Below are 16,975 nucleotides of genomic sequence, written 5' to 3'. Positions count from 1 at the left end.
TAGATTTAATATTTTATTTGAAGTACATACATATTATGTACTTTAAATTTAAAATGTACGTATCTTTTATAAAATGCAATATGAAGTTATTCCAACAAAAAACGTTTACAAACATTTACAGTGGGGCCCCCTAAATTCGGGGGCCCGAAAGCGTTGCTTCCAGTTGCTTCCCTGTAGTTACGCCACTGTTTCAATATGACCATATCAATTAGGTTTCGAGTATTTAGAGAATTGTTATTGAACCGAAAACTATTGAAATGAGACCATGAATCAAAACACTTAACTAGCAACTCTGAAAATCATGTAAAATATCATAAGTCCATAATATTATTAATTTATCTTACTATAAATATTTAAATATTAATGTTTCAATGAATATCTAAAAAATAAAACAAAATTTTTAAAGTTAACTATAGATGATTTCTGTTAAAAATCATATGAAATCCAACTATATATGTTTTCGTACAATAATTTAAAAATGGAAGTGTCGCATCTACTCAACTTATTTTATAAAGACTTGTGAAATGTCAATTGTTTGTATGTGGATCGTATTCCACAGTCCACACAGCATCTGTCTATAGTTTCATTAAGCAAAGTTTTCATTTTATTGTAATTATCGGAGTTTTTGTGTTGGTAGTCAATTTCATTTTTAATAAATTAGACCAAGATTTGATTTTTTGTACCAGATTAAAGAAATAAATGATTTCTCAAACAAAATGAGTTTCAAATTAAGCAGCATCAGCACAGAATCAGGTGCTTCTTCTAGTTCGAAGCTGTCGAAAAACTATCCGTAAGTAAATGCTTTGTTTATTTTGACATTTGTTAAAGAGCTACAATCCATTTATAGTAAAACTGTAAAATATCGAAGTGGACACCATCATCACAGACACCGATATGAAGAACCTAAGCATGAAAGAATTGTAAGACGTTCCAGTTCCGAAAGTAGTACATTAAGGTAATTCCAACAGAATTTTGATTGAATAGGAAACGAATTTCAATAACGTTTTATAAATTGATCAATTTATGGTGAATAAGATTCGAAAACATATTTAATAATTTCAACCTGTTTTCGCCGCTAAGCAATAAATTATGCATTGAGTATAGTCTTCGAAGTCTGCCATGCATAGTAGCCTACACATAATCCAGATGAATTTTAAACCAAATGAAAAGTATTGCAAAAATTATTAATATTTAGAAAGGCCTTAGTGTGCTATATAAAGTTCACCTAAAACCGTGTACTACACAATAGGATTATAAAATTGTGAAACGTTTTAGTACGATAAATGCAACATGCCTATCCTATCGATGTCGGTTTAAAGATATACGATTTTACAATATGTGTGGGTTCATGCTTCCGGAGAGTTTATTTGGATGGCTTGGACTTGATAGACTTTTCTATAGAAGTAACAGCTGCGAACTCTCATGATGCTATGTCATAAGAAATGCTAACAGATTAAATAGTTTTCGATGTCTATGTGAATATATAATATATACAGTCAAACTTCCATAACTCGAAGTTCAAAGTTTGGACTTATGAAGACTTCGAGTTAGAGAATTTTTTATTTTTTTTTTATTTTTGAAACAAACTAGAATTACATTTTTATTTATTTATTTGCAATCAAATAAAGCACAGAAGTTATAGTGAAATAAAATATTTAGAAATTATGGTTTGGGACTTCAATTTTTTTCTTATTTTCAGTAAAAAGAGATTCCACTTTATTCATACTCTTATCACTATTAGTTGTAGTATCATTCGTTTGCAAATATAAATTCAAAATTTTGAATGAGTCTTCTACTTCATTCTTGGAATGCTGATAAAAAATTACATCCACCGAACCCTCATCATCACTTTCCGTTGCGCTTAGAATTGAATCCAGTATGCTCAATAATATCGCCATCTGTAGGAAAAAGTTTGATGTACAAATTTCATTGTAAAGCTTAATATAATCATTAAGAGTAGCATTGGAAATTATTTTATTTACTTTAAACCACGCTGCCAGTGACTGACATTTGCACAAAGAAGCAACATAAGAAAGAAAAAATTACACATTTGGTTTGGAAAAAGGGACTTCCTCTAACAGCAAAATGCATTTATACTTATAACAAAAATTCGATTTATAAAATGCACTTTCCCATATTCCTATCGGCACGGAACAAAATTTTTGTTCGAGTTATGAAAGCAGAATTGTATGTAATTTGCTCTCTAAAATCTTAGCGCACTGTTTTTGGTTCGAATAATAGAAAATTCGAGTTATGAAAATTTAACTGTATATATATATATTTCGTTTATAAATTCCAATATGACTCCAGTTCTTTATATTTTATTAAATTTCTGCTACGACGAGTACTTCTGATTCCTTAAAAAAAATTTTTTTAAATGTCATACTTTCTAATAATTCTGCTACGACGTAAAGACTTCGCATTCGTATGCAAAAAAACACTCAATCGAAAACACAATTCAGCATTTGAATAGATCAACAACTTTGTGGTTACTTGGTTAACTTTCAGCTCTCAATGTAATTCAGCATATATAAGTTCGTGTGATGAATGACATTTGGTTGTTGTTGTTGTAACCCGCTGGATTAGGATGTGGATGGGTGGTGATTGAAGATGTGGAAGCGGGAATAGGGAGAAGATTTGGATGCTGGTGCGTGGGTAACGGCACTTGGTCACTAAACCAGGCGAGCGGCTCTGGGACGTTGACCTCGCCGTTCTTCTAGTTCTAGAGCCTGCTTGTTATTTTTATACTCGTACATATCAATTTATTTAACAATTTGCATTTATATAATATATTAAGATTTTTCTTATTCCATATTATAGCAAATCAAGCTCAAATGTGTCCTACAGATGTGTCACTACAGTAGTAAGTACTTTTCACTTTTCCGTACAAGTATATCAGCAGTTATCATTTTCCCATTTCAACTTGCAGGGAAAATCTTTTGTTAGTCGTTGTATCGGAGTTTTCGGCATGAATATTTTCACAAAGAAAAAGTACATATTTGAACTTTTTTCCAAATTTGGACCAATAGAAAATTTCAACTTTATAACAGATGCTAGGGTAAGAAGATTATAGTATAACAAATCAATGAAGCATATTATTATTAAACCTTTATTTATATTTTTGTTTATCATTTAGACTGGTTTATTTCGAGGCTTCTGCTTTATTTACTACATTAGCACTGATGATGCGAAACTAGCTAAAAAAACTCTAAACGGTATTGACATCGATGGACGCAAAATTAGAGTTGATTACTCATTCACACAACGTCCACATTCACCCACACCAGGTCTTTACATGGGTCGTTGTACAAAACAGTTAAATAGTCTGTAAGTATTTAACTATACGTTTGTAAATGATTCATTTTATATATAGAATGATGAGTTTGAGCTGTGTGAATTCCAATAGTCGGTCCCATCGACTATAATAACAGTTTCTTTTCTAATAGTCTATTCTTAGTTACTCTAAACCAGTTAGTCATAAGAATCCAGAGCATCATCGTTTTAAACGTCATTGCTGCTGCTGCCGTAGTCGTTATCCTACACAAATACGCGAACTTTCTTATAGATACTCATATAGTAATCGCCACAGACATAGAAGACGCACAAGAAGTCGATCATAAACAATAAGTGAGATAACATTCCAAAATATAGAACAATTGAATTTCGTATTAAATGAAATTTATTTGTAGGTCTATAAAAACAATTGGTTCCACAATTCCAAAATCATCAACTACAAATTTATGTAATACAAATTCCTACGAAGCAAGCTAAAATTCAAATAAGTTACTAATATACACAAATATACATATATATCTATATATATATTTTAGTAGTACATAACAACTTTTTGAGTAAATGTTATCGATGTCTAATATATATTTTTAAGCATTTTTATCAATAATAGTATAAGTATGTTTAGTTCGTTTGTATATTTGTACTTATGCGATCTGAGTAAAAATCGAAAATGTCTATCGCAAATATCCATAAATATTTCTAATTTCCATTAATACTTCTATTTAGATCTGTAAAAGTATAACCTACCGTTTTCATTCCTCATATTAAAAATTACATAATTTATTTATGATTTGTTTAATTGATAAAGTTAAAATTTACTTAAATTGAATGGTATAATTATTATATTTGCTTTAAGGGAATTTATTTGAATAATTTCATTAAAATCTATTGAAATTTCTATTACTATTTAGAATTTATTAATCCCTTTGTCTTGCTTAATTTGTGACTGTGATAAATAAAAGCAATTGTAAAAATGTACAAATTATTACACAATATGCTGTTCAAGATACTGCCATAAAACTTGTATTGCTCACAACTCCTTTATAGAAAATTTATTATGAAGAAGAACGAAACAATTCACACCTTAAAACTGCAATTTTTGCGTTTTGGTTTAATAAAAAATATATATAAATATATAGGTTCGGTTGTAGTGTTAGTTTCACCAATAACATTGCTATTTGGTGCAATTTCTGTTAAATATTTACGAATTAGTTTACAATTATTTATTTATTTCCAGCATTAAATATATGCGCGGAACTAACTTCACGAATTTTCTACAAAAACAAAGTAGAGGTATCTGAATTAATTTAAGTTTTCACAACACACTTACTTGCTCTATAGAAAAAGTCACTGCAGCATATATTGTATCAGTCCATGCTTACGTACTGTCACTGACATCTCTGTCAAATTTCGTGTCAATAAATAGATGATAATGTTAATGTAAAAGCAAAAGTAGTTGCATTAAGTTTTCAGAATTCGGCGGCAAGCATCTCACAAAAAAAGTTAACAATTGCTATAAGCAATTTATAATAAATAAAGAAAACGTTGAGCACAAAATTCGCCCAGGATGACTATCAACATCAACTGATGAATAACAATTCAAGGAAATCAAAGTGTTCTAATAGATCACTGATACTGTTATCTCATACTCACTCTCCCTACTTTCGTTATTGTTACATGTTTCGAACCAAATTTTTATCATATTTTTGTCAAACTTCTATTAAATTTGCAAACTTCTTTTATGACAAACGGTATTCAAAACTCAAGTTTATAATAAAAAAAATTATGCCAATTATAAAACACTATTTCATATCCAGGCCTGAAAATAATAGTCAATATAGTCATATTGACAATTGACTATATAGTCATATTGAGTTTGCATATAATAGTCGGAATAATCAATATATCTTCGTGCAGTTATTGAAAACAATCGTGGTCGAGTTAGCTGAATCTACAAATCGTCCAAAGCGTTTCTCTGCGATGATTTCACAATAATATGCACTACTCGCGGTTTATGATTTCTTGTGACTTAAGCCTGCGGGACAAATACACCGCGATTGCTTTCCATAACATCACAATAATATTTTAAGTATTCCGCGATGTTAAATGTCTGCTAGAACTTCTCTTCATAACATGCCCACGTTACTCACGTATTTGAATTAATAACTACGAGACATTACCTTTTGACTATTTCGCAATGTTAAATTCTGACTAGATGAGCAGTAGATGGACAATTATTATTTTTGACTTCTCAAGTTTTCCTTTATGTTTTTGTTGTAACCCGTAGCGATTCGTTTGTGTAGTCCCATTTGAGTGTAGTGAACGGTACTTGATCATCAAATACGTCATTGGCTCCGGGACGTAGATTTGACAGTTCTTGGAACCACTTGTCCTCTCATGTACTTCAACACATGCGAGTCTAAAATCGATTAGGTTCAGCGATGGACATTTTCGTTTTTTGGCAGTAAGCTGGATTTCGTGAAATTAGTTACATGTGTATATATATAAATATTTTTTATACAATGTATATGTATGTATTATAAATAGAAAAAGCAATCAATTCAAAACAACAAATTTGTATAAGTTTAGTTAACAATAGTTTGTTTTATTGCTATTTCTATATTTTATTAAACGTTTAACATTTTAATTATTTGACATTATTTAAATAATTATAAATGTCTAGATTACAATTTTCTTTATTGTTTAATTTATATTTAAGGACTCTAATTAGTAATTAAACGATGTTTGTAATTATGCATTACTCGTAAATTGAATTCAATAAAACATGCAACTTTAATTAAAAAAATCGATATTTCTTTAGTAATATTTTGTTCGCTTATTGTAAAATCGACAAAATTGGCAACATTTTTAGCTCTAAATGCATAATTTTAGGTTATTGTATCTATTGTTTATGTAAACAGGATAATCTATGTACTATGTACTTGTCTATGTCTTGTATATATAATATATAAAATCGCATAAATATACACGACTCCTTAACTTTTATTGTAGATTATAGCTACTTGGAATAGTAAATAAACTGATCTTGTCTACGCATTCTAGAATGAGACCATGCTTTCATATTTTAACAATATTTGTATTTGTATTTGTATTTGTATTCGTATTTATCTTTGAAATAACTTTTAATAGTAACGATTCTATAAGAAATTTTTTTATTAATAAGATTAAATTTTTATGAAGGTTTTATAACTATGTTAAGATTAATAATGCAAGCTAAAATAATAACAACAAAAAAGTATCACCACACAAGTACTGCTCTTTTGATCTCGAAGACCGGAATATGTTTTCCGTTGAAGGAAGGATTCAAAATTGTCGCTAATTAAACTATTAAATCAAAAATCGGGCAAGATATGACGTGTCGCTATTAGATACGGTATTGATAATAATATCACAAAAAGTTGGTTTGCTAACAGATAGGCATGACTAAATTCTATGTATATACGAGTGGAATTGGTATGGCAACATACCTTTCATATATCATATTCTTGAACCGGTGGTGCGTAATACATAATCTTAGAATTAAAAAAAACTTGCATTTAATTTAAATATTTAATTAATAATTAAGTTATGCGAAATGCATTGATATTTGTTGCTTTCACACAAAATTGACTATTTCAAATTCGATCAGGCAAAATTATATATAATTTTTAAAAAATTGCTTATTTGAAGCATAAAAAGTTAAAACAATGTAAAATAAATTTTGCACTTAAAGTTCTTAAATAAATTTCTGAAATTCTTTTAGAAATTTTGCCATGGTCTGAGTTAGTGTACTGTTTCTTTTTAACAAACACTTGTTTTTATACTCCCCAGTCACTTACAGTATAACCCAATAGAGGACCATAGTTTTGTATATGCGTTACGCCTATTATTCGGCACGGCAAAGCAGGGAAGCAAATCGAAATAGTCGCATCCAGCTAAAGAATTTCGATTCGACAAAATTCTCATTTACCTCCGAAGTCGACATGCTGATATTTGAGGATTTGCTGGAACGTTTGTGTTGTTTAATAGCTGGAGAACCCATCTTCATGTTTTCCTATAAGATTATCTTTAACCGTGAGGCTTAATAATTATTGTTATCTAAAAAAAAGTAGATTGAAAAAGAATAAAATTGGATATTAATTAACTGACGGATATTGAAGTGTGATTTATTTAGATATATACTTATATAAAAATACATGTGTTATCGGCTTTTCAGAAAAAATATATAAATTAGAAAGATATATTTTTCGTTGTGATGATACAATTTTTAAATTTTAGTGACGCTCTATTTTTGATAGTTAGGACAACCGTTCCGTTCGTAAGAGTTCAGTGAGGTTCTTGTATCGTTAACGTAAGAATTCCAAAAATTCTAATTTTTTTTTTTTTAAATATTTTGACTGTTAAATATTTTTAAATTAAACAAAATTTGCTTTATTAACTTGATCAAAAATATTTATAAACTACTTCAGCAGTTAGCAAGTTGTAGTCAGTGCCACCAGATATTGTATATATGAATACGTAATCACTTGCTTTTCATTTGCCTGATTATTTTAAATAGAAAGCACTTCAGGAAATAAAAGAAAATATTCCTTAAACTAGATTAATTTAACAGCAGCAACACTTTGTCTAGATTTCCAAACTTCAAATGAGTATCTATCGCAATAGGTCAACTACTAATTCAATACGATTGGGGTGAGAAAAAAAAGTGGGAGGTAGGATTTTTCTAAAATAATTACGATTTTGTATAATACAGCAAATGAATTTGAAAGTGATATTACATCGACTTTACTGTACGTTGTACTAGGCATCTAATTCATATCACGCATAAAGTCGACTATATTGTTTTGAGTAATCAACCAATAAACCTGTTGGGTAGAGAAACCATAAAACACTTTCTCTGTGAATGCCCGACTTTGAAGTCCAGAAAAAATAGATTTTTAGGAAGATAGTTCTTTGACAGTTTTTTTGTTCATCAATAAAGACGAAAGACCTATTAAATTATCTAAATTCAACAGAATAGATTTAAACTATACTCTTCTATACTAGAAGTCCTTGCGAACGGCGAAAAATCTCTAATTGAGGTATATGGGGCCTGCCACTTCACCAGCTGATTTGAGCAGCTAATTTTTTTAGTAGGTTTAGTTCCGTATTTGCATTTAAATTTTTAAGTTTTGTGCGGTATTAGGCTACCTATTCACTAAATGATTTCTAAACTGTTCTTTATACGTTATAAAAAACATTTTTCTTTCTAAAGTGGCTTTCTCACCTGTTCACGCATTTGTAACTCGATATGTACGTAAAAGCTGAAGTATGAAATAAGTATAAGAGCGTATAAGAGCCCTATTTAAAGCTATCCAAAAGTTAAAGAAATTAAAGTAGTATGCATGAAAGGAAAGAAGGCTGCAGCTATTGCTAAAAACCGTAATCTATGCAAAACATATCAATTATAACGATTGTCATTGCCTGACAGTTCATCATCCATGCAGGTTGCTAAAAGTAATTACTACGCTACGTAATTACTGCTTTCGCCCAGGTGAATGGTTCATTTTACGATTCGCTCAATCTATCAACTGCAGTACTAATTTCGAAGTGCAATATAAGATACAGCACACGTGCAATTGCACACTTGAGTTGGGAGGGAAGTATGTATTTCACAACTTGTCATACTACGGTCTGATAAATGTTTTTCTCTGGAATGCTAATATTTTCCTTTCATTGCCTCATATCTGCTGTCAAACTATTTTCAGTTTCAGTGTTTAATCTGGACAACACTTTCCATTCTATTCCATCTGTTGGCAAGTGTCTTCTTACGAGTTCGTGGTTTGCTGCCTTTTTAGGTTACTCAAACAACATAATCAGACGAGAAGTAAGGTATGTGAGGCGTATGAGTCGTATGAGGCGTATAAAGCGTGTGTACATGCGGACTTGTGTACGTACTCGTATCTGGCGTTGACATATTCGGCCTTTGTATGTAAAAACGCGGTAATAAGATTATTTAGTTGCTATTGAAACTGGTGCTGCTCTTTTTCGAAATATGCAATAAAAATAGAATGTGCATATAATAAAAATTTTTAAGTTTTCATAAGAAAGAATACCCGAGCGGTTCATGTGATGAGCGTATTTCATTTTATGAAAATGATTTGTGGTCCCATAAAAAAAAGCAAAAGCAAATACCAACAAAATAGATTTTACGATATTTAAAGTTTCAAAATGAAACGAAATAGCATTATTTTATAATATTAAAGAAAATTATATTAACTTTTATCCACAAAAAAAAAAAAAAACCAAATGCCGTAGGCTGTATTATTGTGAAGAAACTGTCAAAGCAAATGGATTTTCTTTCGGCAATATATTCCGTACTGAACCCAAAAACGCCTACAAATTGATTAAAGAATTTATATGTAATCTGTAATCTGTAATCAAATTAATAATTTAAAGATTTTCTCACTATGAAAACTACCATATAATGTGTGAACTGTATTGTATAATCTATTACAACAAATGTCTATATACGTAGTTTAAGAGAGTATCAATAATCTATACATCTATATATATTCATGTTCTTCAAGCTCTTCAATTTGGGATGTGTTTTGATTTTCTTTACTGTTTTCTTCACTATTTTTCTATTCTCCTTGTTACTTCTCCAATTAATCGATCTCATATCTCTTGAGTCAGTAGATATCCTTACGTAGATATCCTCAATTTTTTGTTGCTACTGATATACAGTCCAGATTGACTGTACGGCGCACGTTCGTCTGCCGTTTTTAAACACGTGCTTATAGGTTGATGTTTCAGGATAACATCATATATTTTTTCTAAACATAAATATGACCTCAACATTTTTAGCTAAGGTAGAAAATTTTTCAAGTTAGTACGCTTGAAAGGATTAATATTAGTTGCACGAAACTTTGAAGTCTTTCATAGCAAAGTACAAATGTAAGTTAAAGAGAACTGTTGATTAATTCTCCCATTATTTCACATCTGATACACTGTGAAGAATTGTGCTAATTATTTTTACATCGGAGTTCTAATGATATTGAAGAGTATCTTTTGTATTTTTGTCAATTTGATAATAAATATTATGACAGTTTTCAGTGACATCAACATCGATCATCCAATAACAATGAAGGTAGATTGAAATGCTCTTGTAACTATAAAAAAATAAAACTATTTATTTAGAATAATTGCAGTAGAGGCAATCTTTCAAGGGGCAAAATTCAAGACTTTCATTACAAAGAAGACGATTTTTGGCTGACGACAAAACCATTAGTAATATTATCAAAAAATAACGATAATATTTTTAGTACATCATACATATTCCTATTGGAGTGTCAATATTTCTAGTAGAGCAATGAAAACTTTCTAGTATTGCTCTTATTTATCAGATATAAATAAGCTGTTAATATAACATTAACTACAGTTCTGATGGCTGGAAATGCAGCTGTAAAAAAAGGAATTAAAAAACGTAAAGATTATATTAGATGATGATGTGAGTATGAGAATTTCAAAGCAAATAATGTCATTTTTGAGAACCTCGGCAAATCATTAAAGTTTTTAAGGTGTATTGAACGCGTTAAAAAGATTATGTTGATATGCAAAATGTTATTTATTCGGAAAAGCTATATCTCAGACCATTGATGTGTTTAATTTTTTTATATGGAAATAAATATATTTATAATTTACGCTTCTATACAACATTTTCATCAACTTTGCTTTAAATTACTTAGTTTCCCTTTGATTGATAGACTATCTCTAGTATTCTTAAACTGGATACTAAGTATTTTATAATTATATGATTTATATGAAAGTTGAAGCGGAAAGTGTTTAATGTGCTCGCTGTAAATAAATTAATGAAGTCTATTCTAGAATTTCAGAACGTCTTTCCGTCTGATAGGAATTCGCTTGATATTTTTACTTGCTCATAATAATTATTTTACAGTGAGCACAGTGCTATTTTATTGAGGGTATTTCATTCAACAAACGAACATGTGAAAATTGAAAATTATCAAAAAAATTTTATGTACTTGACCCATTTACGTTGCATAAAAAATTAGATAACATTAAGAAAATAGCCCTCGTTTTGTGACTGTAAGAAATTAATTGAAACTCTGATGATTGAAATCAATAGAAAATCAATTAAACTTTGAATTTAATATAAGTGCTGACTTAAAGTTTCTTACTACACTCCTATGGAAAATATATAGGTCACAATGTAGTCCCCTAATTACTCTTGGAAAGAATAACTGAATGCTACAATACACTAATTTTATAGTTAGTATAAGCAATCAATATTAAACCATTCCACCTAAGTTGAGTTGAGTTTCGTCGATATATTCAAAGTACATATATTAAATAACTAATCATGACGCTAGACACATAAATCATTCTGAAACATACTTTTACTTTTAGTGCAACAGAGTAGTTAAGTGACATTTTCATATTTCTCTAACTCACACCTCGACGGTGGTGGTTTAAAAGTGTCCTTTACCCTAACCAGTCCGCATGTCTTCTCAATTAACAGTATCTTATGTGTGACAATGATACTATTGGATAATATTGGATAAATCGAAACTGTTGCACCATTATTTGCTAGTTGAAGTCGGGACATAGTGAACATGTGCAATTTCAGATACATAGCTGTCACTAACTATTTAATTTGTAATTGAAGAATTAAAAAAACGCTTTAATGATTAATGGTCAGAAGAATAGTTCTTCTTTCTTCTTTTCAGATATTATATATTTTTATATACTAGTAAATCGATTACCAGACTACGGTTAATAACACAGAATAATCAAATTAAACATCTTTCATCAGAACCTTGAGTTCTCCTAAAAAAGAATAACTAGAATAGTTATGTTGTGAAAAAGATGACAAAGAATACTATATACTTCATTACGCATGGATGATTGTAGCTATCCAGAGGGGGCCACGTGAAGACCGTGTGTCAATTTGGAGACAACAGTGACAAGTATCGCACTGGTATTTACCATGTTAAATGCATTCAGACACTTTACCTTGTATGTTCACTCCCCAACCCCCAAGCAATATATAACATATCTTTAATGTGACTTATAGTAATATTGTTGTAAGCCAGTTGGGAGGCTGTTTAGACTTCATGGTATTTCACGGTCTTATATGCAGATATGTTGGCCAGACATCTGGTAGTGCCAGATATAGTCAAATATATAGTACATAATGCACTATGGCTTTTTAAAATATTTCTTACTACTCCAACTGTGAATTTCAAATAATTCCAGTTATAACTCCAACCTACTATGTCTTGATGCACTGGTTGACATTCGGTGAAAAAAGTTATAGATAAAAACGAAACTAGTTGTTAAATTTTTCATTTGATTTGATTACTCGCATTCACATGGAAATGATCTCATAAAAATTGGAGAATTAAAGTTCACGAATTTTGAATTTTCTTGAGCAAATGACACAGGTAACCGCACATCACACATCGCATGTCGCACATCGCAAGTCGCACATCGCACGTCCCGCAACGCGCACATGTAAGTTCGTACTCAAGCTATGTTTATTTGGAATAATGTAAGCTTTTGCTTGTGTGCGATTGTGTGTGGTATGTCATCAGGCATGGAAGGTCATCAAGTGATTGCGTCACATCGTTTGAAACATTGTTTGAGAGACTCTTCACTTTAATTCTTAATAGCACATTTCATCAGCAGCGAGCTTTGAATTAGTTTTTATTTTCACATTGAAATAGAACGAAAGAAAAGTAGGCCGATGAAGTGATGAAGTGATGAAGTCCGCCCCCCAAAATATTGAATAGTAAACATTAACGTTTGTTTACAAATTTGTTTTTTTTCCTTTTACTTAACTGCTGCTTGAGTTGTGAACTGAACTGAACTGAACTGAACTGCTTGGCTCGGTAGGTAGGTTGCGTTGCGTTACGTTACGTAAAACGCTTGAACTGCAAAGGGAGAATTCAAGGACAAAACTCAAAAAACACAAAACGTAATTACGTTTACAGGATTTTCAAAGAGCACAACAATTGATGAAATATGTGCACCTCACGTAAAACGTAATGACTTCTCGTTGAACTGCTCAATCTCATTGATAAGATGGATGTATTGCTTCAGAAATTTTACCACACAAAACACTTTTTCGTTATTTATTTATTAGAAAGATAGATGGATTCAGGAATTCATTGTGTAACTTCTTTTCCAACTTCAAAGTTTCAACTTTAAATCCTTGCTTCCTTGTTATTTTGATTATTTTGACTTACCGCTGTGTTTCGATTTCGATTCACTAGCTTTTTTTGTTATTTTTGTTAACTTTATTAAATTAATATAATTTTATTCCTGCACAATTCAAATTACAACAACAAATAAACAACTAATAAAATATTAAATAAATCACTCACAAAAAAAATTTGTTTCTTTTTGCTGATAAATTTTCTTTGTCGAATTTAAAAAATTATGCGTTTTACCTTAAAACAACAATTGGAGTATCGAGCACTACAAAAAGCGACCGTTCGAGTCCACAACAGCTGATCAAATAACAACAGTCCCATTGGATTCTTTGCTGCGAGCTCAGCAACAGCAACAACAGCGACAGCAGCAGCAGCAGAGTACATCGCAGTAAATGCAAACGGACGTATGTGCGTGCACTCTACGCCCTGTAATATACTGTATTAGTTCAGTATGCATTTTAAAATTCAATTTTTTCTAATGTCATTTTCGATTGGTAAATCTGGCGTAACTTTTTTGTTCGAGACTCACTTTTAGTGCAAGTTTCATTTGCAATTGAAATAATTTATAACACTTTAAAACAGCCGATACTCAAAATAGCCGATTTCATCAAAATCCAACGTCAAACCGCGACGCGTAGTCTTTTTCCTTATAATCGTATCTGTAAATGTTTTAGTTTCAATAGTGTACCTATATGTTACAGGTACTTATAAAGATTCAAAATCCTTATCATGCCTTTGCAATACCAAAATGTGCAAAATGTATGTGTCATATGCAAATAGCCGTATTATCTCTTGGTCCAAGTGGGCGCTGCTTTTGGGAACGACAATTACGGGAAATTTTATTTTATTTATAAAATTATTTTGTAAAGAAGTTTTTCGAACAGTAGTGAACTACAAGAACAAAAATTCATTTTATATTATTTCAATTAATTGAATTTTTGGCTGACCATACAGCTGTTTCGAATATTGCCAAAAACCCATCATCAGTGGCCTTGAAAATAATTCTTGTATTTAATTATTCGTAAATTATTTTTTGAGACCGCAAGTACCAGGAATCGAATTATTTTGTGACAATGCATATGCCTTAAAAATGTGTAGGGGTCAAGTTCGGTTTTGCTGAATGCACTAAAACGAATTGCTTGAATTCTTTTTATGCTTGCAGCATATGTGAGTTACATTTCTGTTTGTTCGCCTACTGTCGCTCTCTTACTTTCAGCATGAAAAGAATGCTTTTATGTTTTTAATCTAAATTTCATTCATTCAACAAAATGAGGCTCTCTTCCTCTCTATGTGTCTCCAACGTTCTCTTTCTATTTACGTTTCAATGTTAAATTGGAAAAAAAAGCATAAAAACATTTTACGCAGAAATTTATTCATATTTTACAATATCATAACGATTTCAGTTGCAGGTCCGCCTTCTGGCCGCACTTGCTCCACAATCTTATGTCATATGAGTGCGCTAAGGCTTATGTGCACACATTAACTATTAAAAATTGTTACATTGTCATTAATTGCGTCCTTGCTTTATGCTTTTTTCACAAAACACAACAAAAACACAAAACAAAAATGCTTTGAGAGGAACTGGAAAGCTTCGCCTGTCGTCTTGAAAAGAGGCTACGCAAAAAGGCTAGCAAGCTTTCGTTATACAGAAGTTTAGCACATTTCGAAATTGATTTGTTGATAAATAAGCAAACAACATTACAACGAAAAAAAACTCATGGCACAACAAAGAAAAACAAAATAAATCAAACAAAAACAAATAAAAGCAAATAAAATTAATCAAAATCAAATAAATTAACTAGAATCGTTCATGTCCCACATTAAAAGGTGATAAAAATTGAATGTAGCAACAGTGTCGAATATATTATAAAACGCTTAGCAGAGAAACTTTTTCTCCCCCCTTCAATCCATCGCAAGGTTCCAAGTGTTTGCTTTCATTTGTTTACTAAGTAATTCAATTTTCTATTGATGTGCGTAAGTTGAAAGCTGAATCAGGAGCCACATTAATAGGCAGAGTGAGTAAGCAAGCAGAGTGCGTTATAAAACCTTCTTTGGATACGCAAGTGTAAACAACACTTTCTGCTACTGCTACGTCCGTAAAAAACGTAAAAAAGGACGTTGATTATTTTTAATTAATTGCTTAAAATGAGGCTAGCATTTCGACTAAGAGAGAGGCACAACGCAGCTCTATGACAAGTTATGAACTTCACATTGAAAAGATAATTTTAAAGCATAGATTAAGAACTGTAAACATAGGTTAAGGGCATGGACACAAACACAGAAAGACTCACTTTCAGGTTCAATGATTTTAACTAGAACTATGAAAATTATTCAAGCTAATATAAGCTGTAAGTATTATATTCGAAATGAGCATAAGTTGAGATATTCAAGCAGATTGAACACATTCAAGCAGCTCCACCATAATTAAGCAGCTCTAACATATTTAACCAACTCTAACATATTCCAGCAGCTCGAACATAGTTAAGCAGCTCGAACATATTCCAACAGCTCGAACATATTCAAACAACTCTAAAATATATGAGCAGCTCTAACATATTCAAGCAGCTTAAATGTCTTCGAACTCCAATTGTCTTCTATATGTTAAGTACCTATATAAGTTTATGCATCTACAAGTAATAACTTTGGTAGTCCTGATCAAATACTCCCTTGATGGGAGTATTGTGATGGCTGCGGTTAAAACCTAAATTTACTTTCATTCGATGTAAAGATGCATTTTCCAACCGGATGTTGCACCCAAAGAAGAGCAGAGGTGTTATATATCCTTCCAAATTGATACTATATGAATTTCTTCGAGCTCCAATAATACATTTGCAATGGTGCAATCTTTTGCTGAGATGATACTATAGCGTCTTAGAATAATTTCAATAAATTTGGGTTTCTTTCAGTTCGTTCGTTCGGGACATTAATCCTTGACACAAGTTAAGTTGGACCCGTGGTAACAGAATTACATCTACTATCAGGTGCCGCAAATGAAACTCACTCACTACGAATTATAGTCCAAAATGTATCGGGTAATGCCTACTGGATTTTAGTTCCTTCTTGTGGCAGGCATACCTTACACCAGGCATATTCTAAATCTTATTCAAAAGAGAAAAACAACTGACACAAATACCACTTAACTGTCAATGGGAAATTTTCCCACTATTCTACAGGTTAAAATTGATGTATCTAACATAATTCTAGTTATTATTTTTACTCTTACATTAATATTTTAATTTTCTTTATCTTTCGGCGTTACGGATACATAGATTTCACATTAATTAGATCTTAGCCTAACAGTATGTAAATTAAAAAACTTTTATGCTTGCATCAAGAGTTTTCTTTTTAAATGAAGTGCTTCTAAATGTTGTTGAAGACTTTTCTCTATCTCATATCTAGTATACTGCCCCTATAACAATATCCTCTCATTTAACCAGAGATAAATTAAAATGATTGCAATTGTC

General features: G+C 31.0%; 2 protein-coding genes across 7 annotated transcripts; one reads left to right on the top strand and one right to left on the bottom strand.

Annotated features, from left to right (window-relative positions):
* Nucleotides 1-542: 542 nt before the first annotated feature.
* On the top strand, nt 543-3,718 carry LOC119687441 (transformer-2 sex-determining protein-like). 2 transcript variants are annotated; one of them, XM_038101757.1, is made up of 7 exons: nt 543-790; nt 848-955; nt 2,821-2,863; nt 2,930-3,058; nt 3,137-3,327; nt 3,447-3,627; nt 3,690-3,718. In XM_038101757.1, the coding sequence occupies exons 1-6, from the start codon at nt 717-719 to the stop codon at nt 3,625-3,627; spliced, it is 726 nt and encodes a 241-aa protein (XP_037957685.1). In that variant the 5' UTR covers nt 543-716; the 3' UTR covers nt 3,690-3,718. The 2 variants fall into 2 exon arrangements, with proteins under 2 accessions (XP_037957685.1, XP_037957686.1); XM_038101758.1 differs by having other exon boundaries at nt 544-790; nt 3,458-3,627.
* A 2,532-nt stretch (nt 3,719-6,250) lies between these two features.
* On the bottom strand, nt 6,251-13,833 carry LOC119687440. Of its 5 annotated transcripts, none has more exons than XM_038101751.1 (2): nt 13,749-13,833; nt 6,251-7,392 (listed from the first exon to the last, which is right to left on the bottom strand). In XM_038101751.1, exon 2 carries the CDS (start codon nt 7,340-7,342, stop codon nt 7,181-7,183), a length of 162 nt encoding a protein of 53 aa, XP_037957679.1. In that variant the 5' UTR covers nt 7,343-7,392; nt 13,749-13,833; the 3' UTR covers nt 6,251-7,180. The 5 variants fall into 5 exon arrangements, with proteins under 5 accessions (XP_037957679.1, XP_037957680.1, XP_037957683.1 ...); XM_038101752.1 differs by having other exon boundaries at nt 13,683-13,755; XM_038101755.1 differs by lacking the exon at nt 13,749-13,833 and adding an exon at nt 13,545-13,562.
* Between the last annotated feature and the right edge of the window lie 3,142 nt (nt 13,834-16,975).

This window comes from Teleopsis dalmanni, chromosome X, assembly GCF_002237135.1.
Source record: "Teleopsis dalmanni isolate 2A chromosome X, ASM223713v2, whole genome shotgun sequence".
NCBI classification, from domain to species: Eukaryota; Metazoa; Arthropoda; class Insecta; order Diptera; family Diopsidae; genus Teleopsis; species Teleopsis dalmanni.
This window is presented reverse-complemented; position numbering and strand designations above follow the sequence as displayed.